The 26,954-nt window shown below is 46.6% G+C and overlaps 1 protein-coding gene across 1 annotated transcript in view; it reads left to right on the forward strand.

Moving 5' to 3' along the window:
- The window catches only part of LOC311143377 (transient receptor potential cation channel subfamily M member 4-like), a 98,989-nt gene that overhangs the window by 29,874 nt on the left and 42,161 nt on the right, over positions 1–26,954 (forward strand). Inside the window, exons 4-12 of the mRNA XM_084179213.1 lie at positions 9,585–9,768; positions 17,605–17,774; positions 17,916–18,093; positions 18,986–19,050; positions 19,192–19,431; positions 20,042–20,144; positions 20,266–20,384; positions 20,713–21,021; positions 25,115–25,216. Coding sequence (XP_084035339.1) covers positions 9,585–9,768; positions 17,605–17,774; positions 17,916–18,093; positions 18,986–19,050; positions 19,192–19,431; positions 20,042–20,144; positions 20,266–20,384; positions 20,713–21,021; positions 25,115–25,216 — 1,470 coding nt within the window. The remainder of the gene's footprint in view (positions 1–9,584; positions 9,769–17,604; positions 17,775–17,915; positions 18,094–18,985; positions 19,051–19,191; positions 19,432–20,041; positions 20,145–20,265; positions 20,385–20,712; positions 21,022–25,114; positions 25,217–26,954) is intronic.

The following is a 26,954-nucleotide window of genomic DNA, read 5'->3' on the forward strand; positions in this document are numbered from 1 at the left end:
TCGAGGTCCAGAAGGCAGGTCGGGATAGACGGGGCAGTAGAACAAGGAGGCAGTCAAGAAAGGATCGGTATCACAAACAGGAGTCAGAGCGCAGACAGGCAGGTTACTGGTCCGGGTTTGAAGACGATCTGACAGGGCTTGGCTGAAAAACAGGGCTTGATATACTGGGAGAGGTTAGTGGGGAAATGCAGTTCAGCTGGCAGAGTAATTAGAACAGAGTGAGGCAAGGTGAGGATGGTGAGTGGGAAATGCAGTGCAGCTGGCCAGGTAACAAGAGCAGAGCAGGGCGGAGCCAGGTGGAGCTCGTTAGGCAGAGTAGGGAGAGAGTGAGCAGAGTGGCAGAGAATTGAATGCAATTAATGTTGCTACCAGGGAGAGAGAGTGCTCATGACAGGACCCCCCCTCCAAGGGACGGCCCCAGAAGTCCCAAGAACAACATCATGCCGGGAGGGTGGAGGGGAGCAGGCGGCGGGTCAGAACTCCTCCGAGCGGTCCGAGTGAATCTCCTCATCCTCAGAAGGAGCTGGAGGGTCACGGTCGGGAGACAGGACAGGCACTGAGACAGGAGCAGGGTCAGGCACAGGACAGGAAGCAGGGCGGGCAGGACGGCTAGGAACCCCTCTTGGACGGCCCCTACGGATTGCAGGCTGATCAGGATGTAGTCGGTGGAAGTCAGTGATAAGGGTCCGGTCCACTATCCTCCTGGCCGGGATCCAGGTCCTCTCCTCTGGACCATATCCCTCCCAGTCAACGAGGTACTGGAGACCCCTACCCCTTCGCCTAGAGCGGAGCAGCCGCCGGACGGTGAAGACAGGACCGCCATCTACGAGGCGCGGAGGAGGTGGCGCCGGAGCTGCAGGGACCAGGGGACTTTCATGGACCGGCTTGACCTTGGAGACGTGGAAGGTGGGGTGGACCCGCATGGAAGCGGGCAACTGAAGTCGGACCGCCGTTGGACTGATGACTTTCTGCACAGGAAAAGGACCAATGAAGCGAGGGGCCAGCTTTCGTGATTCAACCCGCAGCGGCAGATCCCGGGCAGACAGCCAGACCTTCTGACCAACCCGGTAAGTAGGTGCTGGGGTCCTCCGTCGGTTGGCACCGACGGCGTAGCTGGTTCCAGACTTCAGGAGCACAGTGCGAGCCTGGGCCCAAGTGCGGCGGCAGCGGCGGGCATACGCAAGAGCAGACGGACAGGTGGCATCCGCCTCCTGGCTGGCAAACAGTGGAGGTTGATACCCGTAGACACACTGAAAGGGGGAGAGCCCGGTGGAGGAACTGGTGAGTGAATTATGGGCATATTCCACCCAGAGCAGGTGTTGAGCCCAGGCCCGGGGATTTTGGGAAGCCACACACCTCAGTGCCTTCTCCAGCTCCTGGTTCATGCGTTCAGTCTGGCCGTTTGACTGCGGGTGGAATCCAGACGATAGGCTGGCGGTGGCCCCAAGGAGATGACAGAACTCCTTCCAAAAGGTTGCTGAGAATTGCGGGCCCCGGTCTGACACTATATCCTGGGGTAGGCCATGGATACGAAACACATGTTCCAGGACCACCTGGGAGGTCTCTTTAGCAGAGGGTAGTTTGGGAAGGGGCACGAAGTGGGTCATCTTACTAAAGCGGTCAACAATGGTAAGGATGACTGTGTGTCCGTCAGAGGGCGGAAGGCCCGTAACAAAGTCCAGTGAAACGTGGGACCAGGGCCTCTTGGGTATGAGTAGGGGTTGCAGCAACCCAGCAGGAGGCTGGTTGGGGGTCTTGTTTCGGTTACAAGTGGGACAAGCTCGGATGAATTCTCGGACATCCCGTCTCATCCGCCGCCACCAGAACCGCTGGCGGACCAGATGAAGGGTGCGAGTGATGCCGGGATGACAGGCCAGACGGGATTCGTGCCCCCACTGAATCACAGGTGACCTGAGATTTGCTGGAACAAACAGACGGTTGGGGGCGCTGGTGCTTGGACCTGGCTGGTCCCGAAGAGCCTCCATGACCTGCTTCTCGATCTCCCAGGTGAGGGCCGCTACGACCAAGTGGCTGGGAAGAATGGGGGCTGTCATGGCGGTGGTCTCGTCCTTCTGAAACATCCGGGAAAGAGCATCAGGTTTGATGTTGCGAGATCCCGGGCGGTAGGAGAGCGTGAAATTGAAGCGCGTAAAGAACAGAGACCACCGCTGTTGACGGGAGTTCAGCCTCCTGGCTGTTTGGATATACTCCAGGTTCTTGTGGTCTGTCCACACTACGAATGGTTCCTTTGACCCCTCTAACCAGTGCCGCCATTCTTCAAGGGCGAGCTTGACAGCCAACAGCTCGCGGTTCCCAATGTCGTAGTTGCATTCGGCAGGGGTTAGCCGACGGGAGTAGAAGGCACAGGGGTGCATCTTGCCATCCTCAGCTGCTCTTTGAGAAAGCACTGCACCCACTCCCACGTCCGAAGCATCTACCTCCACCACAAACTGCCTTGCTGCATCTGGCATCTGGAGGATGGGAGCAGAAGTGAAACATGTCTTGAGGATATTGAAGGCCTTATCAGCAGCTGATGTCCATTGGTACGGTTGTTTAGTGCTGGTTAGCGCCGTGAGGGGTGCAGCCACTGTGCTATAGTTTCTGATGAATCTCCTATAAAAGTTGGCAAAGCCCAGGAACTGTTGCAACTTTTTCCGAGACTCAGGAACTGGCCAGGAAGTGACAGCCGACACCTTCGTGAGATCCATCTGAATGCTGCCCTCGGTCACCACATACCCCAGGAATGAAACGGTTTTGGCATGGAACTCGCACTTCTCTGCCTTCACGAAAAGAGAGTTCTCCAGCAGGCGGCGCAGGACCAACTGGACGTGGTGCGTGTGTTCTGACAGAGTCTTTGAGAATATTAAAATATCGTCAAGGTACACAAATACGAACGTATTTAGCATGTCCCTGAGGATATCATTCACTAGGGCTTGAAAAACTGCTGGAGCATTGGTGAGGCCGAAGGGCATGACGAGATATTCATAGTGGCCGGTTGGTGTGTTGAACGCTGTCTTCCATTCGTCTCCCTCCCTCATCCGCACCAGATGGTAGGCATTGCGAAGGTCCAGCTTTGTGAATACAGTGGCTCCCTGCAGCAGTTCGAAGGCAGACGAAAGTAAGGGCAGTGGGTAGCGATTCTTAACCGTGATGTCGTTCAGACCCCGGTAATCTATGCATGGACGAAGAGAACCGTCCTTCTTGCCGACAAAGAAGAATCCCGCTCCTGCGGGGGAAGATGACGGTCTAATTATCCCGGCGGCAAGAGAGTCATTAATGTAGTCCTCCATGGCCTTTCTTTCCGGGGCTGACAGTGAATACAGACGACCCTTGGGAGGTGCTGTGCCAGGCAGGAGATCAATCGCGCAGTCATAGGGTCTGTGTGGGGGTAGAGATGTCGCCTTGGATTTGTTGAACACCTCTTTCAGGCTGTGGTAACAGGCCGGAACATTGGATATGTCGGGGGTAGCGCTAGATCTTTCCCGGTGAACGGGCAGGGTGGCCCCCCTTAAACAGGTCTGGTGACAACTCCTTCCCCACTCACGGACTGTTCCTGTCTCCCAGTCGATGTGGGGGTTGTGCTGACGGAGCCACGGGTATCCAAGAATGAGTGGTTGGCCAGGTGAGTGTAGGAGGTGAAACTGGATGGACTCCTGGTGGTTTCCTGACAGCAGGATTGTCACAGGGGCGGAGATATGAGTGACAGTGCCAAGATGATGCCCATCCAGGGCTCGTGCAGGAATGGGTTGTGTCAGTTGATGATGGTTCACGCCCAGTTGCTGTGCAAGCTCAGGGTCCATGATGTTTGCTTCGGCTCCGGAATCCACAAGGGCGGCCAATGTATGAGTCTTGTCAGAAAGCTGAAGGCGGAGATGAAGCAGGGTCTTTCGGATGGAGGGAGACTGAAGGCTTGTTGAGCTCACCCGGATCTCCCCTACACCTGGTGAGCTGCGGCTTTTGCCGGACAAGTGGCGACACGGTGATTTTCGCCACCACAGTAGAGGCAAAGGTTGGAGCTTAGACGGCGCCGACGCTCCTCGGGAGTCAGAGAGGCACGGCCAATCTCCATGGGCTCAGGCTGATTGAGTTGGCTATGGGACTTGACAGGCAGGGGCTGGACAGAAGCGGTATCGACCCGAGTGCGGATGGCAGGTTGACTGAGACGGCCCTTCTCCCTCCTCCGGGTCTGTATACGGCGGTCAATGCGGACGGCAAGGTCAATGGCGGCATCAAGCGTTGAGGGCGGGTCATGGGAAACAAGCTCGTCTTTGATATAGTCCGCCAGGCTATGGAGGAAGGCTTGCACCAGTGCCTCTGGGTTAAACGAGCTTTGACTGGCCAGGGTACGAAAGTCAATGGAGAAGTCTGCCACTGTCCGATTGCCCTGACGGATGGTGAGCAGAGCTTGTGACGCTTCGGCTGTTGGCGAGCCTAGGTCAAAGACCTTTAACATCTCCTCCTCAAAGGCACTGAAGGAGGCACAGGCTGGGGTTTGCCGGTCGAATTCCGCCGTTCCCCACAACCGAGCTCGACCGGTGAGATGTGTGATGACATACCCCACCTTGGCTCCCTCTGTTGAGAAAGTCCTGGGCTGTAGTGCAAACTGGATTCGGCAGCTGCTCAAGAATGGTCTTACTTGCTTCTGGTTGCCATCAAAACGTTCCGGGTTCCCAATCTTTGGTTCAGGAGCGTGGGGATCTGGTGGCAGCACTGCCGGGCCTGCAGCATTGGGACCTCCAGCGGAGGGATGAAGGAGTGTCGGTGGTACAGGAACAGAAGGACCAGGGGGGGGTGCAGGTGGAGTAGCCGGGTTTGAGAGTAGTTGCAGGGCTTGGGCTAGCTGTTGTTGCTGCAGTTGGAACTGTTGTTGCTGCTGGTTGAATAGCTGGAGAAGGGAAGCGATGTCGCCAGCCATCCGATTTATGTCTCCCTCAGAGCGTTCCAGTCGCTGTAGGGCAGTCATCTCTGGCTCTTCTTCCATCGTGGTCAGGGAGTGCGCTGGGTCCATGATGGTCAGATCGTTCTGTCACGGACAGAAGAGGACCCAAGAGCGCAAGTTCAAATTCAGAGTTCTTTATTGAAGGTTTCAGGCGGGAAGAGGAGTGCCAGGGGTGTCAGGGGTTCCAGGGGTGCTTGGGGCTCTGGGGTCTTTCAGGGTCCTGTGGGTACCTGTGCTCCGGGGGTCACCAAATGTCCGGGGGTGTCCAGTCCAAGTGCTTAGTGTGTGTGTTCCCCAGTGATGGAGCGGCGTATCGGGCTGAGGGTGGTGAAGCGTCTGGGCACGCTCATCTGGTGGTCGGAGACCTGGGGGAACACACACACAACAGCAATATGAATGGCAGGCAGAAGTACAGATCAGGGCTGGGCAAATATCGTGGTGAGAGACAGAAAGCAGAATCGAGTTACCGGAGGGGCTGAAGATCGGAGAGTAGTCGAGGTCCAGAAGGCAGGTCGGGATAGACGGGGCAGTAGAACAAGGAGGCAGTCAAGAAAGGATCGGTATCACAAACAGGAGTCAGAGCGCAGACAGGCAGGTTACTGGTCCGGGTTTGAAGACGATCTGACAGGGCTTGGCTGAAAAACAGGGCTTGATATACTGGGAGAGGTTAGTGGGGAAATGCAGTTCAGCTGGCAGAGTAATTAGAACAGAGTGAGGCAAGGTGAGGATGGTGAGTGGGAAATGCAGTGCAGCTGGCCAGGTAACAAGAGCAGAGCAGGGCGGAGCCAGGTGGAGCTCGTTAGGCAGAGTAGGGAGAGAGTGAGCAGAGTGGCAGAGAATTGAATGCAATTAATGTTGCTACCAGGGAGAGAGAGTGCTCATGACAGAAGGTGCTCCAAAGCTTTTTACTATCATTCTTTGTCATTTATCATTTATCTTTGTTTCATGGTGTAGTGTAGCAATATAGTTTAGAGATATTTCACGCTGTGCTTTTTTACATGACACCCATCAACTCATAATCATAACCATCAACTAACCATCAGCTATGTTACCACATGTCCCTACTGAGAGATTGAGTTAATGCTAATCACGTGATGTTATACGATGCTATACGTTATGAAATGAATACGTCACACAACCATTAATTGACTCTAAATGACAAAAATGTGGATGTAGTTCATTTCAATCCTTTGCTTGTCTACATCGGGCCTGGTTCCTCCGTACGTTGCTAGTAGGGGTGTGAACATTTAAATGAAATTGGGACGTTAAGGTTAAGAAAAAATCCCTAACGAAAAAACTATACTGAACGAAAATATGAATGCAACATGCAACAATTTCAACAATTTTACTGAGTTACAGTTCATATAAGGAAATCAGTCAATTTTAAATAAATAAATGAGCCCATAATCTATGGATTTCACATGACTGGGAAGGGCTGCAGCCATGGGTGGGCCTCAGAGGGCATAGGCCCACCAACTTGGGAGCCAGGCCCACCCACAGGAGAGCCAGGCCCAGCCAATCAGAATGGGTTTTTCCCCATAAAAGGGCTTTTTACAGACAGAAATACTCCTCAGATTCATCAGCTGTCTGGGTGGCTGGTCTCAGACAATCCTGATGGTGAAGAAGCTGGAAGTGGAGGTCCTGGGCTGGCGTGGTTACACATGGTCTGCGGTTGTGAGGCTGATTGGACGTACTGCCAAATTCTGTAAAACGGCTTATGGTAGAGAAATGAACATTCAATTATCTGGTAACAGCTCTGGTGGATATTTCTGCAGTCAGCATGCCAATTGCACGCTCCCTCAAAACTTGACATATCTGTGGCATTGTGTTGTGTGACAAAACTGCACATTTTAGAGTGGCCTTTTATTGTCCCCAGCACAAGGTGCACCTGTGTAATGGCCATGCTGTTTAATCAGCTTCTTGATATGCCACACCTGTCAAGTGGATGGATTATCTTGGCAAACGAGAAATGCTCACTAACATGGAAGTATACAAATTTGTGCACAACATTTTAGAGAAATAAGCTTTTTGTGCGTATGGAACATTTCTGGTATATTTTTTTTCAGCTTATGTAACATGGGACCAACACTTTACATGTTGCATTTATATTTATGTTCAGTATATGTTTAGTTTTTTTCGTCACAAAATAAAAATCACTGTGTATTTGTCACAAAACTAACACTAACAGGTCCCGATTATCATCATAAAGGAAAAAATAGAAATTAAACAAATACCTTACGCATCAATGCTGTAACGTCAGTAGGAGATATGCATCTTTCTAATTATTTGCCGCGGATATACCAGTCAAAGGTTTGGACACACCTACTCATTCAAGGGTTTCTCTTTATTTTTACTATTTTTTACATTGTAGAATAATAGTGACAACATCAAAACTATGAAATAACACATATGGAATCATGTAGTAACCAAAAAAGTGTTAAACAAATCAAAATATATTTTATATTTGAGATTCTTCAAATAGCCACCCTTTGTCTTGATGATAGCTTTGCACACTCTTGGCATTATCTCAACCAGCTTCATGAGATAGTCACCTGGAATGCATTTCAATTAACAGGTGTGCCTTCTTAAAAGTTAATTTGTGGAATTTCTTTCCTTCTTAATGCGTTTGAGCCAATCAGTTGTGTTGTGACAAGGTAGGGGGGTATACAGAAGATAGCCCTATTTGGTAAAAGACCAAGTCCATGTTATGGCAAGAACAGCTCCAAATAAGCAAAGAGAAACAACAGTCCATCATTGCTTTAAGACATGAAGGTCAGTCAATACGGAAAAATTCAAGAACTTTGAAAGTTTCTTCAAGTGCAGTCGCAAAAACCATCAAGCGCTATGATGAAACTGGCTCTCATGAGGACCGCCACAGGAATGGAAGACCCAGAGTTACCTCTGCTGCAGAGGATAAGTTCATTAGAGTTACCAACCTCAGAAATTGCGTTCAAGTAACAGACACATCTCAACATCAACTGTTCAGAGGAGACTGTGTGAATCAGGCATTCATGGTCGAATTGCTGCAAAGAAACCACTACTAAAGGACACCAATAATAAGAAGAGACTTGCTTTGGCCAAGAAACACGAGCAATGGACATTAGACCGGTGGAAATGTGTTCTTTGGTCTGGAGATTTTTGGTTCCAACCGCTGTGTCTTTGTGAGACGCGGTGTCGGTGAACGGATGATCTCCCCATGTGTATTTCCCGTAAAGCATGGAAGAGGAGGTGTTATGGTGTGGGGATGCTTTGCTGGTGACACTGTCTGGGATTTATTTAGAATTCAAGGCACACTTAACCAGCATGGCTACCACAGCATTCTGCAGTGATACGCCAGTCCCACGAAGCCCAAACCAGATGGGATATAATTTGTCTTTCAACAGGACAATGACCCAACACACCTCCAGGCTGTGTAAGGGCTATTTTACCAAGAAGGAGAGTGATTGAGTGCTGCATCAGATGACCTGGCCTCCACAATCTCCCGACCTCAACCCAATTGAGATGGTTTGGGATGAGTCGGACCACAGAGTGAAGGAAAAGAAGCCAACAAGTGCTCAGCATATGTGGGAACACTTTCAAGACTGTTGGAAAAGCATTCCAGGTGAAACTGGTTGAGAATGCCAAGAGTGTGTAAAGCTGTCATCAAGGCAAAGGGTGGCTATTTGTAGAATCTCAAATACAAAATATATTTTGATTTGTTTAACACTTTTTTGGTTACTACATTATTCCAAATGTGTTATTTCATAGTTTTGATGTCTTCACTATTATTCTACAATGTAGAAAATAGTGAAAATAAAGAAAAACCCTTGAATGAGTAGGTGTGTCTAAACTGTTGACTGGTACTGTAAATCGCTCAGCACGTCATTGTTGTTAACAGTTGGAAAAATGGCAAGGAAATTCAGGTGACAGCAGCGAAGTCCTGAATGGCAATACTTTGAGAAGTTAAATGAGAAGGTGGTGAAATGCAAACTTTTCGAGGTGGAATTGAGATACAGTAGTGGTAGTACAGGTGCAATGCTTAACCCATCTGAAAGAGATTCACAATGAGACCCAAACCGTTGCTGGCAGCAGCACAGCCCCACAACAACGGACATAAGACAGCTTCACGTGGAATTAAATCAATTGTCACGGATCGGCTCTCTGAACAATGCGGGTGGATCGGGTTGTGGAGAAAAAACTGTCCTGATGTTGGATATCGGGTGGGGCTCGGAGTTGATATTCTGCATGGTGAATTCACCTGGAATTTCATGCATTTTTCTTATCGCTTTAACTGTAAAAAAAAAGCAGTTTAAACGTTAAGAATTTTTTCCATGTGTCATCCCTTGCAGTTAGCAGTGGTGAGATACTGTATGAGGCTGTCACGGCAGAACGTCTGTCTGGCATTCTATGGAACCATAGCAGAGAAGTCTGTGTTCTAGCAGTGCTGCCAGGCCTCACAACATTGGCTCAGTCAGACGAAATGTTCTCATCTGTACCGATATCTCTTTGCCTCTGAATAGCTACACCATAGGCAAAACAAGCAACTAGCAAGGAGCATTTTATGTAGCACCAGTATTCACGAAACACCTCAGCCTCTTGATCATCATAACTTTGTGTGGCGATACTAATTGTCCCTTTTTTCCCCTCTTCTTTTCCTATTGGTCAGTTCCTGCGTCTGTCATGCGACACCCCACCTCATATCATGTACAGCCTGATGACGGCCCATTGGGGGGTGCCCTCCCCCAACCTGGTGGTTTCTGTGGTGGGGGGGGGGAGGGGTCACGAGAAGGTCAAGACCTGGGTCAGGGAGGTGCTGAGACAGGGGCTGGTCAGGGCGGCACAGAGCACAGGTGAGAGACACACACACACACACACACACACACACTGGTGTCCTGGGTAAGAGTCATGACGGCACAGAGCACAGGTGAGGACAACGCCCACTGTTTCATCTATTTGTTTAAAATATCAATAATCCATATTGAGATTAATGGGTCCAGTCTCTTTAACATACATCATGATACATACATACTCTTTAATGCATCATGATGCGATTATAATGCATTATACGCATTGTCATAAGTATCTACATTTACATTATTTAGCAGACGCTCTTATCCAGAGCGACTTACAGTTAGTGCATACATTATTCTTTTTTTTTTTTTCATACTGGCCCCCCGTGGGAATCGAACCCACAACCCTGGCGTTGCAAACGCCATGCTCTACCAACTGAGCTACCTCCCTGCCGGCCATTCCCTCCCCTACCCTGGACCAATTATGCCATTGGTCTCCCGGTTGCAGCCGGCTACAGCAGAGCCTGGATTCGAACCAGGATCTCTAGTGGCACAGCTAGCACTGCGATGCAGTGCCTTAGACCACTGCGCCACTCGGGAGATCCTGGTTCTAAGAACCCCTTTTGATGTCTTGAGTTGTTTAGTAACCATTTGTGATGGGATTAAGGAAGCTGGTCCTTTGGCACTAGTTCCTACTTCACTGTAGGGCTGTTATTTTTATAATATATATAACACTTTACTTGACACCTATTATGACATGGTTATGAACGTGTCATAACTTGTTATGACGCTGGGTGTCAGGTAAAGTGTTACCGTCAATGGAAATAAATTCATTAGGCACTAATCTATGGAGTTCACATGACTGGGAATACAGATATGCATCTGTTGATCACAGTAGGGGCGTGGATCAGAAAACCATTCGGTATCTGGTGTGACCACATTTTGCCTCATGCATCGCGACACATCTCCTTCGCATAGATTTGATCAGGCTGTTGATTGTATCCTGTGGAATGTTGTCCCACTCCTCTTCAATGGCTGTACGAAGTTGCTGGATATTGGCGGGAACTGGAACACACTGTCATTCATGTCGATCCAGAGCATCCCAAACATGCTTAATGGGTATGCAGGCCATGGAAGATCTGGGACATTTTCAGCTTCCAGGAATTGTGTACAGATCCTTGCGACATGGGGCCGTGCATTATCATTGGACGTACTGCCAAATTCTGTTTGGTACATTGTGTGACCATTTGTACTAAATGACAGATTTCCCCAAAACGTTCTTCAATGTTTTTTAACAGACTTTGAGGTACGTTTGCTCTGTTTGGCGGGTGTGGCTTGAAGCAATGAGTGACGTTTTCTCAAGCATATTATTAATTTGTAATGCGGAAAAAAACGGTGAGGGAGGAGCGCCCTTCTCAAATAGAACAGTAATCTGCGCCGCCCGATCATTTACATTTACATTTACATTTTAGTCATTTAGCAGACGCTCTTAACCAGAGCGACTTACAGGAGCAATTAGGGTTAAGTGCCTTGCTCAAGGGCACATTAACGTCATTTAGCAGACGCTCTTAGCCAGAGCGACTCACAAATTGGTGCGTTCACCCTATAGCCAGTGGGATAACCACTTTACAATTTGGGGGGGGGGGGGTTAGAAGGAATACTTTAGCCTATCCCAGGTATTCCTTAAAGAGGTGGGGTTTCAAATGTCTCCGGAAGGTGGTGAGTGACTCCGCTGTCCTGGCGTCTTGAGGGAGCTTGTTCCACCATTGGGGTGCCAGAGCAGCGAACAGTTTTGACTGGGCTGAGCGGGAGCTGTGCTTCCGCAGAGGAAGGGGAGCCAGCAGGCCAGAGGTGGATGAACGCAATGTCCTCGTTTGGGTGTAGGGACTGATCAGAGCCTGAAGGTACAGGGGTGCCGTTCCCCTCACTGCTCCAAAGGCAAGCACCATGGTCTTGTAGCGGATGCGAGCTTCAATTGGAAGCCAGTGGAGTGTGCGGAGGAGGGGGGTGACGTGAGAGAACTTGGGAAGGTTGAACACCAGACGGGCTGCGGCATTCTGGATGAGTTGTAGGGGTTTAATGGCACAGGCAGGGAGCCCAGCCAACAGCGAGTTGCAGTAGTCCAGACGGGAGATGACAAGTGCCTGGACCAGGACCTGCGCCGCTTCCTGTGTAAGGCAGGGTCGCACTCTCCGAATGTTGTAGAGCATGAACCTGCAGGAGCGGGTCACCGCCTTGATGTTGGCGGAGAACGACAGGGTGTTGTCCAGGGTCACGCCTAGGCTCTTCGCACTCTGGGAGGAGGACACAGCGGAGTTGTCTACCGTGATGGCGAGGTCATGGAACGGGCAGTCCTTCCCCGGGAGGAAGAGCAGCTCCGTCTTGCCAGGGTTCAGCTTGAGGTGGTGATCCGTCATCCATACTGATATGTCTGCCAGACATGCAGAGATGCGATTCGCCACCTGGTTATCAGAAGGGGGAAAGGAGAAGATTAGTTGTGTATCGTCAGCGTAGCAATGATAGGAAAGGCCATGTGAGGATATGACAGAGCCAAGTGACTTGGTGTATAGGGAGAAAAGGAGAGGGCCCAAAACCGATCCCTGGGGGACACCAGTGGTGAGAGCACGTGGTGCGGAGACAGCTTCCCGCCACGCCACTTGGTAGGAGCGACCGGTCAGGTAGGACGCAATCCAGGAGTGAGCCGCGCCGGAGATGCCCATTTCGGAGAGGGTGGAGAGGAGGATCTGATGGTTCACAGTATCAAAGGCAGCAGACAGGTCTAGAAGGACAAGAGCAGAGGATGTTGTCAACCAGTCAGCATGATGCATCGTTCAGAAACATACATCTCTTTTCCATAAAAGATATGTTCCAATCTTCAAACTAGTTTTCATTGGGAAGGCAGATAAAGCCTTTTTATCAAGAGTAATCATTTTTGCATGTGAAAACAAATAATCTTACTTATGTGCTTAACCTACGTCACTTTTGTTTTCAGCCGACTTCGCCGTCGGTCAAAACGGGGCACTTGGCTCATGCCCGGTAGGCAGCCCGATTCCAAATTGAATGGAATCAACGTTAACCCGCTTCATCCAGTGCATGCCCGGGTCATTGATAGCACTCCCTCACTTTCCAACCCACAACCCAACCCCTCCCCGTTTTTCTACTGGCCGTTCAGAACAACACCATTTCTGTTTAACTGAACATTGCACACCGTTTTTTTCGTACTGTGCAGCCAGGGAGAAAGAAAGGATCTTTCCTGGCTTGCCCTGATTGGCTGAGATAATGGAGGGGCTGGACATGCCGAGAGATGAGTCCTGATTGGTCTTTCATGTCACAGGCTTCTGTCTATAACATAATTGAGGCTTCCCAGGGTTGCGTTCAGTATGACAGAACGGTGTGCAAAGTTGAATTCAACGGAAACGGTACTGTACTGAAAGACCAGTTGGAAAATGTTGTGAGTATAGTGGCCCAGAGGGCAGCTACCATATGGTGTGTTGCACGAGTTTCAGATGCTCAAACCCATATTGATCAGGCCACACCTCGCCATACCTACCAAACAGGAGCAAACGTACCTCAAAGGAAACGTGCCGTTCAGTACAAACCATCATGCAACGTAGCAAACGTTGAAGCAAACAGAACATACAGTGGGGGAAAAAAGTATTTAGTCAGCCACCAATTGTGCAAGTTCTCCCACTTAACAAGATGAGAGAGGCCTGTAATTTTCATCATAGGTACACGTCAACTATGACAGACAAATTGAGGGAAAAAAATCCAGAAAATCACATTGTAGGATTTTTAATGAATTTATTTACAAATTATGGTGGAAAATAAGTATTTGGTCACCTACAAACAAGCAAGATTTCTGGCTCTCACAGACCTGTAACTTCTTCTTTAAGAGGCTCCTCTGTCCTCCACTCGTTACCTGTATTAATGGCACCAGTTTGAACTTGTTATCAGTATAAAAGACACCTGTCCACAACCTCAAACAGTCACACTCCAAACTCCACTATGGCCAAGACCAAAGAGCTGTCAAAGGACACCAGAAACAAAATTGTAGACCTTCACCAGGCTGGGAAGACTGAATCTGCTATAGGTAAGCAGCTTGGTTTGAAGAAATCAACTGTGGGAGCAATTATTAGGAAATGGAAGACATACAAGACCACTGATAATCTCCCTCGATCTGGGGCTCCACGCAAGATCTCACCCCGTGGGGTCAAAATGATCACAAGAACGGTGAGCAAAAATCCCAGAACCACACGGGGGGACCTAGTGAATGACCTGCAGAGAGCTGGGACCAAAGTAACAAAGCCTACCATCAGTAACACACTACGCCGCCAGGGACTCAAATCCTGCAGTGCCAGACGTGTCCCCCTGCTTAAGCCAGTACATGTCCAGGCCCGTCTGAAGTTTGCTAGAGTGCATTTGGATGATCCAGAAGAGGATTGGGAGAATGTCATATGGTCAGATGAAACCAAAATAGAACTTTTTGGTAAAAACTCAACTCATCGTGTTTGGAGGACAAAGAATGCTGAGTTGCATCCAAAGAACACTATACCTACTGTGAAGCATGGGGGTGTAAACATCTTGCTTTGGGGCTGTTTTTCTGCAAAGGGACCAGGACGACTGATCCGTGTAATGGAAAGAATGAATGGGGCCATGTATCGTGAGATTTTGAGTGAAAAGCTCCTTCCATCAGCAAGGGCATTGAAGATGAAACGTGGCTGGGTCTTTCAGCATGACAATGATCCCAAACACACCGCCCGGGCAACGAAGGAGTGGCTTCGTAAGAAGCATTTCAAGGTCCTGGAGTGGCCTAGCCAGTCTCCAGATCTCAACCCCATAGAAAATCTTTGGAGGGAGTTGAAAGTCTGTGTTGCCCAGCGACAGCCCCAAAACATCACTGCTCTAGAGGAGATCTGCATGGAGGAATGGGCCAAAATACCAGCAACAGTGTGTGAAAACCTTGTGAAGACTTACAGAAAACGTTTGACCTGTGTCATTGCCAACAAAGGGTATATAACAAAGTATTGAGAAACTTTTGTTATTGACCAAATACTTATTTTCCACCATAATTTGCAAATAAATTCATAAAAAATCCTACAATGTGATTTTCTAGAAAAAAAATTATTCTCATTTTGCCTGTCATAGTTGACGTGTACCTATGATAAAAATTACAGGCCTCTCTCATCTTTTTAAGTGGGAGAACTTGCACAATTGGTGGCTGACTAAATACTTTTTTTTCCCACTGTACCCCTGGCCGGTATGTAGATAATCTTTGTTACTGCCGATTGTTGGAAAGATAAAGCTGTGGACAACTGCAAAAGTGTTGCTACAGCTCTCAACAACATTGCTGCCCTGAATTTAGCTGGTGCTATCGGCAAAGCTCAGTGGTAGAAAGTTTAAAGATCCACTTCAGCAATTTCTTTTAATTTTCATGCTGAAAAACAATATCCCACGTACAGTAATGTACTTAAAGGTGCGGTATGCAGAAATCGCTCCGCCATTTCCTGGTTGCTAAAATTTTTATAGTTTGCCTAATTTCAGTTTATGTGACAAAACAAGCAGTCATTGTGTAGAGAATCATTGTACTATCTAAACCGCTGTGAAATTTATTTTCCATAACCAAAAATATTGTTTTTTCTGCTGTTTTGAAGCTGGTGTACAAAACCTAAATAAGACTCAAAAACAAATCTTAAGAACGGTAAGCCTAGAAATAGTGCACATAGAACAGATCTACAGCTTCTTAGACTTGCTTTCAACGAGAATGAAAGATCTATAACTCACATTTCTATGTGAATTTGGTCAGGTTGCCTATAAAGTTACAGCTTTAAGGGTAAAAAAAACATATGCTTTGAGCAAAATAGTGAGTGCAAACTTCATGGAGTAGGCCATTCAAGGAGTTGGCCTGATGGTGCCCTCTGATGTCATATGCCTCCCCCCTTGCTTGAAGAACAATAGAGGAGCAATTCAGAACAAAAGAGGAAAGGCCCACCACTTGTGCCATATCAGAGGACACCTGGACCACCTTTTGAGATGTTTCTTTTGTTAAGTAAATCAGGTGATAAATGAGCTGAAAATGAGACTGGAGTAGGAACTGGAGAGGTTAGTTTCTGGAGGACATGATGACTCATATGCTGACTCTGGGTGGGGCTAAAGTGAACAATGCTGAATAGGCTTAAACAAAGAAGAGGCTTTCAAAGGCTTTTCTGCTACTTGTCTCCTAGTGGGTTTACAAGTTTATCAACTTTCAAAGTAGCATAACTTTACATTTACATTTTCGTCATTTAGCAGACGCTCTTATCCAGCGACTTACAAATTGGTGCATTCACCTTTTTGGGGGGGGGGGGGGTAGAAGGATTACTTTATCCTATCCCAGGTATTCCTTAAAGAGGTGGGGTTTCAAGTGTCTCCGGAAGGTGGTGAGTGACTCCGCTGTCCTGGCGTCGTGAGGGAGCTTGTTCCACCATTGGGGTGCCAGAGCAGCGAACAGTTTTGACTGGGCTGAGCGGGAACTGTGCTTCCGCAGAGGTAGGGGAGCCAGCAGGCCAGAGGTGGATGAACGCAATGCCCTCGTTTGGGTGTAGGGACTGATCAGAGCCTGAAGGTACGGAGGTGCCGTTCCCCTCACAGCTCCGTAGGCAAGCACCATGGTTTTGTAGCAGATGCAAGCTTCAACTGGAAGCCAGTGGAGTGTGCGGAGGAGCGGGGTGACGTGAGAGAACTTGGGAAGGTTGAACACCAGATGGGCTGCGGCGTTCCGGATGAGTTGTAGGGGTTTAATGGCACAGGCAGGGAGCCCAGCCATGTTTCCTCCAACTACATTGTATATATCAGTTTGAAGCTCTGACAAAGATGGTGGATAAATGAAGATAGTTCACTTAGGCCGTTTACCATTGAATTTGTTTTTCTACTTAACTGGGTGTGTCTCCCAGTGTAATAGCAGCTGAGTCTGGTCTACTTAGTTAATTCATTTTAATTGAACCAGAAAAAAAAGATAAATCCAGCGAGTGGGGTGTCTTGATTCCTCTTCCATCTCTGTCTCTGAGTCTCCTCCTTCTCCTCCTCTGGCTGTACTGGTTCGAAGTGCACAAAACACATGACCGTCTAGGCCAGACAGTTGTTAATTAAAGCAAGGCAGGGAAATAAGAAAGTTCAGCCATAAAGCATAATAAAGTTTGCAGACAAAGCAGTAGTAATCAAACCAGTAGGTCAGATGAGCGCTGATCCAGAGAAGGAATAGAAGTGCGTAAGTGAGCAATCAAATTGAGCATTTGAAAGAAAACCCTTTCTTGGCCTGATTCCAATACATGATGGCATCTTTCACTGCCATTAAATGGACAAAATTACTTTTGAAGGAAAGAGGGAGGGAGGACAGTCATCTGTAGCACCTGTGGTCCTCTGTAGCTCAGTTGGTAGAGCATAGCGCTTGCAATGCCAAGATAGTGGGTTTGATTCCTGGGACCACACCCATACACAAAATATATGCATGCATGACTGTAAGTCGCTTTGGGTAAACGTCTCTGCTAAATGGCATATTATAATATTTATATATTAGGAAAGGAAGGATGTGTAGAGTACGTATTTTCACAGTTCCCTTGACTCATAACCAACAAGCTCCTTATCTGTCTATTGTTTACTGGCCGTTGTCTATGATCATGTGTTGCGCTGTTGGTAAGAAAGTGGTGCTTGCTATTCCAAGGTTTTGGGTTCAATTCCCGCAGGTGTCACATACACATAAAACAAATGTATGCACTCACTGTACTGCAAGTCGCTTTAAATAAAGGCGTCTGCTGGCATATTATTGTGTCAAACATTTCTCGCTTGCTTTCTCTCACTCTCTCACTCTCCCCCTTCCCTCCCCACATCTCTCCCTCCTCTTCTCTTTCTCCTCTCTCCCAGGGGCGTGGATAGTGACGGGGGGGCTGAGGGAGGGGGTGGGTCGTTGTGTTGGGGAGGCAGTGAGGGATCATGCGGCGGCGGCCTCCTCCCTGTCCCAGAAGAAAGTCATCGCTGTGGGCGTGGCCCCCTGGGGCCTCGTGCACAACAGACAGTGGCTCGTCAACGCTGAGGTACACGCACACACAATAACAATAACAAGGAAATTGCATTACACAAGGGATGGTAATCACAATGCGCTCTCTCTTCTCTCTCTCCTCTCTCTCTCTGTCTCTCTCTCTCTCTCTGCCCCCCTCTTCCTCCTCCTCCCTCAGGGTAGTTTTCCAGCACGGTATTATGTCCAGAACACGTCCAGTGATTCGTGCTGCCTGGATAGTAACTACCAGGCCTTCCTGCTGGTAGATGATGGGAGTGTAGGCCGGCGGGGAGGGGAAACAGCCTTCCGGGCTAAGATGGAGGACTACATCTCCCACCAGCGCACCGGCATCTGGGGTGAGACTCAGTAGACACATAGGTTACAAACGCACATGCACGCACACATGCACATAGATACACACACACACACTTGTAAGACAAGTCCCCAGGTGTACAGGTGATGCGCAGTATGTTTAAACCACCCATTTAAGGTGTACTATGTTCAGATCAACAATATTACTTTTCTTATCAGCAATCATGTTTCCAGTTCACACATTTCAGCATGCAAGTGTGAGGTTAAGCCGTAATGAGTATTACAGGGGACCACTGAACGGTGACTCCTTGCTTGCGGTTGGAAAATGAGACTAGATGTAATTAAATCAGTAGAACCACAACAATGTTGATAGCTAGATGCTATAAAGCCCATATCCTATTGCCACGTATTTACAAAACTTGATTTAATTCTCATAACGTTCGAGTGTGAGTTTTCACATTTACCAACGTCCTTTGCGATATGATATAGCCTTTAATACTCTATGAAACTCGTGTAACTCTTTTGTATTGCTTATATTTGGTGGGTTATTTATATATAAAAAGGAAGAAAGACTAACAAGTAAATCCAAAGTTGAACTCATCTGGCAAACAACCCAGATGTTCTATTGTTCTATTGACATCATGACTATACAAGGCAATCTCCTCCTCTCTTTTGTGTAGTGTTCCATTTTCTTATTCGTATTTTATAAGGAAATACATTTAACTCACCGTTCCAAACCCATGATGCTTGTGGAAAAATACATATTTATAAATATTCTTATGAGTAGTAAATCATGAAACATTCACACATTGACATAAATATGATGGACATTCACTATGACATCTGATCAATGACTCATGACTAAAAACTTGACAAGAATTTTATGGACTTCTCCCATTTTCCCAACACCCCTTCCCTGTACCTGTTGTTTTCCAGGTAGTGGCAGTATAGATGTCCCTGTATTGTGTATGCTCATCTCAGGGGAAGCTGCCATGCTGGAGGTAAGCTATGGCAACATCACTATCATCACTATGACTTACTTTACTTTTCATGACCTCTCTACTGTCTCTCTCTCTCTTCTCTTTTTTTCTTTCTCTCTCTCACTCTCTTTTCTGGTTCTCTCTCATACCTCTATCCTCCAGAGGATGGATCTCTCTCTGAAGAAGGCTACTCCCTGGCTGGTGTTGAATGGTTCTGGTCCAGCGGCGGACCTTATCTGTGAGCTGCTGGATGCCCTGTCAGCCGTGCCCATGAGCCCCCACTCTCCCCCGCCAGAGGGTGAGGGGAGCGAGAAGGCCAGCGTGGAGCTGCGCGACAGAGCCCGTGAGAGGGTCCGGAGATACTTCCCTGCCAAGGCAGACCTGGAGAAGCTTGTGGACAGGGTGAGTGTGTGTGTGTGTGTGTGTGTGTTTTATTTTATTTGTCACGTGCACGGTTTACAGCAGGTATAAAAGGTACAGTGAAATGCTTGTTCGCTAGCTCCCACAACATTGCAGTACAATCATCAATAATAAGAAGTAAAAATAAAAAAAGTAATAGAAGAGGTAGTATGCATAGTAATGTTTGTGTGTGTGTGTGTGTGTATATTTAAGCAATAAGGCCCAAGGGGGTGTGGTATATGGCCAATATACCACAGCTAAGGGATGTTCTTACGCACGACGCAATGCGGAGTGCTAGGACACAGCCCTTAGACGTGGTATATTGGCCATATATCACAAACCCCCGAGGTGCCTTATTGCTATTATAAACTGGTTACCAACATAATTAGAGCAGTACAAATAAATGTTTTGTCATACCCATGGTATACGGTCTGATATACCACGGGTTTCAGCCAATCCGGATTCAGGGCTCGACCACCCAGTTTATAAAAAGTGTGTATACGTGTACAAGCATCCACGCGTCTGTCTATGGGTGTTGGTGTGTGAAAGAGAAAGCGAGTTCGAGTGAGTAAGCGAGTAAGTGACTATCATACTGCTCATCTCCCCCCCCAAGGCTCTGAGTATCTATAAAAACAGAGATCTGATCACAGTGTTCCACGGGGAGCAGGAGAGTCCTGATGATTTTGATACAGTGCTACTGAAGGCTCTTGTCAGAGGTAGGTGCGTGAATGCATGCATGTGTGCGTGCATGTGTGCGTGCGTTTTCTATCTGTTGACAGATATGTTGAACATGATCCTGGTCAAACTAATCATTCGTTCTATGTATTTTTCCGTCAGCTAGTAAACGTGTGTCAAGCGATGCCAGTGAGTACACAGAGGAGCTGAAGCTAGCAGTAGCCTGGAACAGGGTGGACATCGCTAAGAGTGAACTCTTCAACGGAGACATCCAATGGAGGGTGAACTGCTCCTCACTTCTAATGCCACTTTTTAACACCATTTATTAAATGTTATGTTATGTTATGTTATTTAGTTGACAAGGCATTTATTATATTTAAAACAGGCAGGCAGAACAGACCGATAGGCAGACTATCTTTCCGCTTCACAAATTGGAAATTGAACAATATAGAGAGGCTAGGGTGGTGGAGGAGGGAAGTTGGAAATCGATTCAATTCGTAAAGCGTTCCTTAATTTTCTCAATAGTATTGTTTCAACTTTGACAGACAGATAGATTGACTGATCGACAGATAGACATGTTTATAAAAACACCCTCCTATCCTCCCACAGTACGAGGACCTGGAGGACTCCATGACGGATGCGCTGATCAACGACAAGCCCCAGTTCATACGTCTCTTCAACGAGAACGGCCTCAACATCCTGGACTACCTAACTTACAGGCATCTGGAGGTCCTGTACCGCTCGCTGTCCGACAGTTCTCTGGCCTACACGCTGCTCCAGCGGCTTCTCACAGAGAGGCAGGGCCTGGCCGGATACCTGCCTACCGCTGCCTGCTCTCCGAAAGAGGCCTTAGCCCTCAAGAGCCCCCAGAGCCCCCTATCAGGACCCTCCTCTGCCAAAGAGCTCAGCTTGTATGAGGTGAGGAGGGGTTAGGGCTGTTGTGGTGACTGTATTACCGCCACACCGGCAGTCATGAAGGCAGTCAAATTCCACTTGACCCTTTAGTCACGGTAATTAGGCTTCTCCAAGCTCTGATGCTGCTGATGGTCATTAATAGCCTACCAAACTGGCTAACCGCCTGGTACTCAGCACTATATTGTCCCTCTAATCACTCTGACATCGATGCAAATGTGATCGCAAATCTAATCAAACACTTAATAAGTGCCCATGAGCTCATGTTGCAAAACATTTCTATAGGCTATGCAATTGCGAGAGAAAACAGAGTGATGGCCTCCTATTAAAAAGAGGAGGATCCCATCAGTTTTCTATAGGCTAGGCCTCAATTTTCCTAATATTAAGCACATTGCTTATCTTTACAAAAGGAGTATAGCCTACCTGGCTGGCATAAAAATGAACCATGGGAAAAGTGTCCTCCATTCGCTATTTAAGTGCATAGAAGACATGTATTTTTTCCCCTGCTCCTGTTTCGAGACAGGTGCATGATAATGGTCCATTCTAAATCAAAACAAATTTCACACATACATTAGTATACAGTGGGTAGAACAAGTATTTGATACACTGCCGATTTTGCAGGTTTTCCTACCTACAAAGCATGTAGAGGTCTGTAATTTTTATCATAGGTACACTTCAACTGTGAGAGACGGAATCTAAACTTAATATTTGGTACAGAAACCTTTGTTTGCAATTACAGAGATCATACGTTTCCTGTAGGTCTTGACCAGGTTTGCACACACTGCAGCAGGGATTTTGGCCCACTCCTCCATACAGACCTTCTCCAGATCCTTCAGGTTTCGGGGCTGTCGCTGGGCAATACGGACTTTCAGCTCCCTCCAAAGATTTTCTATTGGGTTCAGGTCTGGAGACTGGCTAGGCCACTCCAGGACCTTGAGATGCTTCTTACGGAGCCACTCCTTAGTTGCCCTGGCTGTGTGTTTCAGGTCATTGTCATGCTGGAAGACCCAGCCACGACCCATCTTCAATGCTCTTACTGAGGGAAGGAGGTTGTTGGCCAAGATCTCGCGATACATGGCCCCATCCATCCTCCCCTCAATACGGTGCAGTCGTCCTGTCCCCTTTGCAGAAAAGCATCCCCAAAGAATGATGTTTCCACCTCCATGCTTCACGTTTGGGATGGTGTTCTTGGGGTTGTACTCATCCTTCTTCTTCCTCCAAACACAGCGAGTGGAGTTTAGACCAAAAAGCTCTATTTTTGTCTCATCAGACCACATGACCTTCTCCCATTTCTCCTCTGGATCATCCAGATGGTCATTGGCAAACTTCAGACGGGCCTGGACATTCGCTGGCTTGAGCAGGGGGACCTTGCGTGCGCTGCAGGATTTAAATCCATGACGGCGTAGTGTGTTACTAATGGTTTTCTTTGAGACTGTGGTCCCAGCTCTCTTCAGGTCATTGACCAGGTCCTGCCGTGTAGTTCTGGGCTGATCCCTCACCTTCCTCATGATCATTGATGCCCCACGAGGTGAGATCTTGCATGGAGCCCCAGACCGAGGGTGATTGACCATCATCTTGAACTTCTTCCATTTTCTAATAATTGCGCCAACAGTTGTTGCCTTCTCACCAAGCTGCTTGCCTATTGTCCTGTAGCCCATCCCAGCCTTGTGCAGGTCTACAATTTTATCCCTGATGTCCTTACACAGCTCTCTGGTCTTGGCCATTGTGGAGAGGTTGGAGTCTGTTTGATTGAGTGTGTGGACAGGTGTCTTTTATACAGGTAACGAGTTCAAACAGGTGCAGTTATTACAGGTAATGAGTGGAGAACAGGAGGGCTTCTTTAAGAAAAACTAACAGGTCTGTGAGAGCCGGAATTCTTACTGGTTGGTAGGTGATCAAATACTTATGTCATGCAATAAAATGCAAATTAATTACTTAAAAATCATACAATGTGATTTTCTGGATTTTGTTTTAGATTCCGTCTCTCACAGTTGAAGTGTACCTATGATAAAATGCACGCATGACTGTAAGTCGCTTTGGATAAAAGCGTCTGCTAAATGGCATATTATATTATATATTTATATTATTATATTATATTATAAAAATTACAGACCTCTACATGCAAAATCGGCAGTGTATCAAATACTTGTTCTCCCCACTGTATGTAAAGACTAGATTAAATCAAGAATAGTCTGATGGGTGACAATATTAGCTTATCCCTTGTGAATTATATATTATTACTTATGAATGATGCCCAGCGTAAGGCAAGAAACAAAGCCTTTTTGTTGTTGTTGACTTTTTCAAATCATAGTCGCACACCTCATGTAGCCCACAGGCCTATATGTGGCCAAATAACTTCTTAAAATTAAGCACATTAATCCGCTTTACAAGGGGTGTAGAGCCTAACTGGCATACGTAAGCAGCGCGTGAGTTTCAAGTTTGGGGAAGATTGTTTTCACCATAATAATGCACCTTTATAATAAAAGCATTATATGCATAATCACTTTTGATAATGGTTGTTTCCCGCTAATGGAACATTCGCGCTTATAGCCTACTGCAGTGTGCGCATTGCTGCGCTTATAATGTTAAGAAATAGCCTAATAGTTTATCACATTTTAAGCTAAACACATTTTAAGCTAAACGTTCTGATCTGTTGCGTCAGCCTCATTGCGTAAATCAAGTTTGTTTTATTCTAATGGTAGTGTTTATTTGGTTCTATTGCATCCCACAACTGTCCCAGACTATGTTTGAATATTTATTTCTCGCACAGAATAGAATAGGTCAACTTTTGTACTATCGGGGATAGTAGATTGACATAGGCTAGTGCTTTTGCTGTTCGTTAGGCCTTGTTGGCTGACGAAAAGTAAATGTGGACAGTTCTTCTTACATCTTCAATATGCACCTCGGAATTGGATAAGAACACATGCAGTTGCGTCCCAGAAGTGTCTTTCTTCACTTGTAGCCTGTGAGAAAGACCCGATCACGTGATGAAGAGCCATGTGAGTGAGAGATGCTTCGGGGCATGCAGCACTCAGGGAGAAGGGAACAACGGCCACTGGCCGCATAAGGCATGGATTTTGTTAGGATGCATTACGGCCACACAAAGGGGATGCCGCTGGGAAATTTGAGGCATTATCAAGTGCTTGTCAAATTGTGAATGAGAGACTGATGAAGTGTGTACAGCATGCGTAAAAAACAAAGCAGAGCTCATGCCTTTCAAGCGACTTTTTTCAAATCATCATTAGAGTCGAGTCATACAGCCTTACAATGTATTAAAAATCAAAACATATAGCCCAATGTTTGTAGAACAACTAAAGTTACATTAACTCTAAATTAAGCATATAGGAGTACCTATTTCTTTGTTAAACGCTCAACACAGAATAGCCGCATGTGCGCACTCCCTCAAATCTTTTGGAGAAAATATCCTTTCTATTTTATTCGGCTTTGTTCAATTGTATTCTTCATACTAAAAAATAATATAAAATAATGCCACGGAATTCTAACCAAATCTTGTTTGCAAAATTATCTAGTGTAGCCCATAGCCATATGGCATAGCCAGATCAGGACCTAACATAAGGACAACTCAGAGTTAGCAATTCTGTTCTTCTGAAATAAACTAAATTTTCTGCAAATCATGTTTTTTTTAGACCTGTCTAAAATAAATAATGGATTTATTGGGGCGGTTTAGGCTATATTACATGGATTTATTATACTTTTTTAAATGTAGATGTTCCAAAGGTCTGCATCAGTGGCTTATAGGCTATGTGTGGAAGCCAGGAGATGCTAAATGTGTTTGTTAATTAATTACAGTGAGACCAACTGTTATTTGCTTGACAATCATTGGCTGACGAAATTTCGTGACCGCCACAGCCCTAGGAGGGGTTGCACTTTATTTTATGGTACAGAAATGACTAGGTATGTATTGAGAAATTACAGGGTCAATTGATAAAATAGGAGGGGTCAAAGGGAAGGTATGGTGTAATTCGCTGTGTGTGGAGTTGTAACGCAGTTGATCGAATTTAGGTGTTTTGTTTGATAATCTGCTTTAACTATTTAGTCATCTCAGTTCTATGTGACTTCCTCTCGCCTCTCCCTCAAGGTGTCACAGCTTCTATGGGACATCCTGGGAGATGTGTGTGAGCCCTTCTACTACAGTCTTCTGGGTTTGGACCAGAGCACCAGCACCAGGAGAGCAATGAAGGTAGTGTCTACCATAGCTGTATTCCAAATGGCACTCTGGCCACTATATCCCTCAAACTCGAAGCTAGTTCCACTGCTTTTTTAAATTGTTCCCCTCTAATCAGGGACTGATATAGACCTGGGACACCAGGTGGGTGCAATTAATTATCAGGTAGAACAATTTTCTATTGGTAGAACAGAAAACCAGCAGGCTCTGGACCTCGTAGGGTAAGAGTTGAATACCCCAACCCTATACACTTAGAAAAAAAGGTGCTAAGTAGAACCAAATAGGGTTCTTCGGCTTGTCTCCAAAAGGGAACTATTTTTGGTGCAAAGGTAGAACCCTCTATGAAGGGTTATTCCTAGAACCTATAAATGGTTCTACTGAGAACCATTTTATCATCTAAATGTTCTCCCTAGAACCCTCTATGAAGGGTTCTACCGTGAACCTTTTCATTTTTTAAGGGTTCTTCCTAGAACCCTCTATGAACTGTTCTACCAAAACCCCTTTTATCTTTGAAGCTTTTTTCCTAGAACTATCTATGAATGGTTCCACCAGCCTTATTAGCCTTTCAAATTAAACTATTTTGCCTCCCAAGTGGCACAGCGGTTTAAGGCTCTTCACCAAAGTGCAGAGACACCACTACAGCCTGAATTCGATCCCAGGTTGTGTCATAGCCGGTCGTGACTGGGAGCTCCCAAGGGTGGTGTAGGGGTCGGTAGTTCCCGGCTGGGGTTTCCTTGTCTCATCGCACTCTAGCAACTCCTTGTGGCAGGCCGGGTGCCTGCAAGCTGACAGCGGTCATCAGTTTCACCGTGTTTGTCTCAGAGACATTGGGGCGGCTGACTTCCGGGTTAGCGAGCATTGTGTATAAGAAGCAGCACGGCTTGGCGGAGCATGTTTCGGAGGACACATGTCCTGATACTACCGAGCCCATTGGGGAGTTGCCGCAATGAAACAAGGGAGAAATTGGTGAGAAAATTGGGTAAAATTGGATAAACAAATGTACAAATGAAATTCAACTCTTTATGACAATATATTGCATATATCAAAGTGGTCTGAAGCTCCTGGCTTGCAAAGTGATGTGTAATTCTTATTGGAATTCAGCCAGAGCGAGGATATCCAACAACTGGAATCACCCACAACCTGCATTTAGAATGACTGCCATGGTAGGGAAGAATAATCAATGAGACTACCTAAATCATCTAAACTGGAACAACCATCTCAGTAACAGGTGCAATAAGTCCAACTACTAACAGATTGGACTAGTTTAGAAAAATGTGTGTAATTTATGTTTGTGTAGCATAAGATTAACTAAGCAATCAATGTACATGCAAAAATACAGATACTGAAACAAACAATTCTGAAAATCAACCTGCAAAAGAGCATGCTGGGAAATATGATAATGATGGACCTGGTTCATCGCCAAGCATGTTTTTAGAAATGTTTGCAAATGTATAGAAAATTCAATAAATAAATATCTAATTTACATAACTATTGACACCCCTGAGTCAATACTTTGTAGTAGCACCTTTGGCAGCTATTACAGCTGTAAGTCTTTCTGGGTAAGTCTCTAAGAGCTTTCCACACCTGGATTGTGCATATTTTGTCCATTATTATTTTCAGAATTCGTCAAACTCTCTCAAATTGGTTGTTGATAATTTATAGACAAATAGTTTAAGTCAAAACTGTAACTCGGCCACTCAGGAACAGTCACTGTCTTCTTGGTAAGCAACTCCAGTGTAGATTTGCCCTTGTG

This window comes from Coregonus lavaretus (genome assembly GCF_964263955.1).
Source record: "Coregonus lavaretus genome assembly, chromosome: 2".
Lineage (NCBI taxonomy): Eukaryota > Metazoa > Chordata > Actinopteri > Salmoniformes > Salmonidae > Coregonus > Coregonus lavaretus.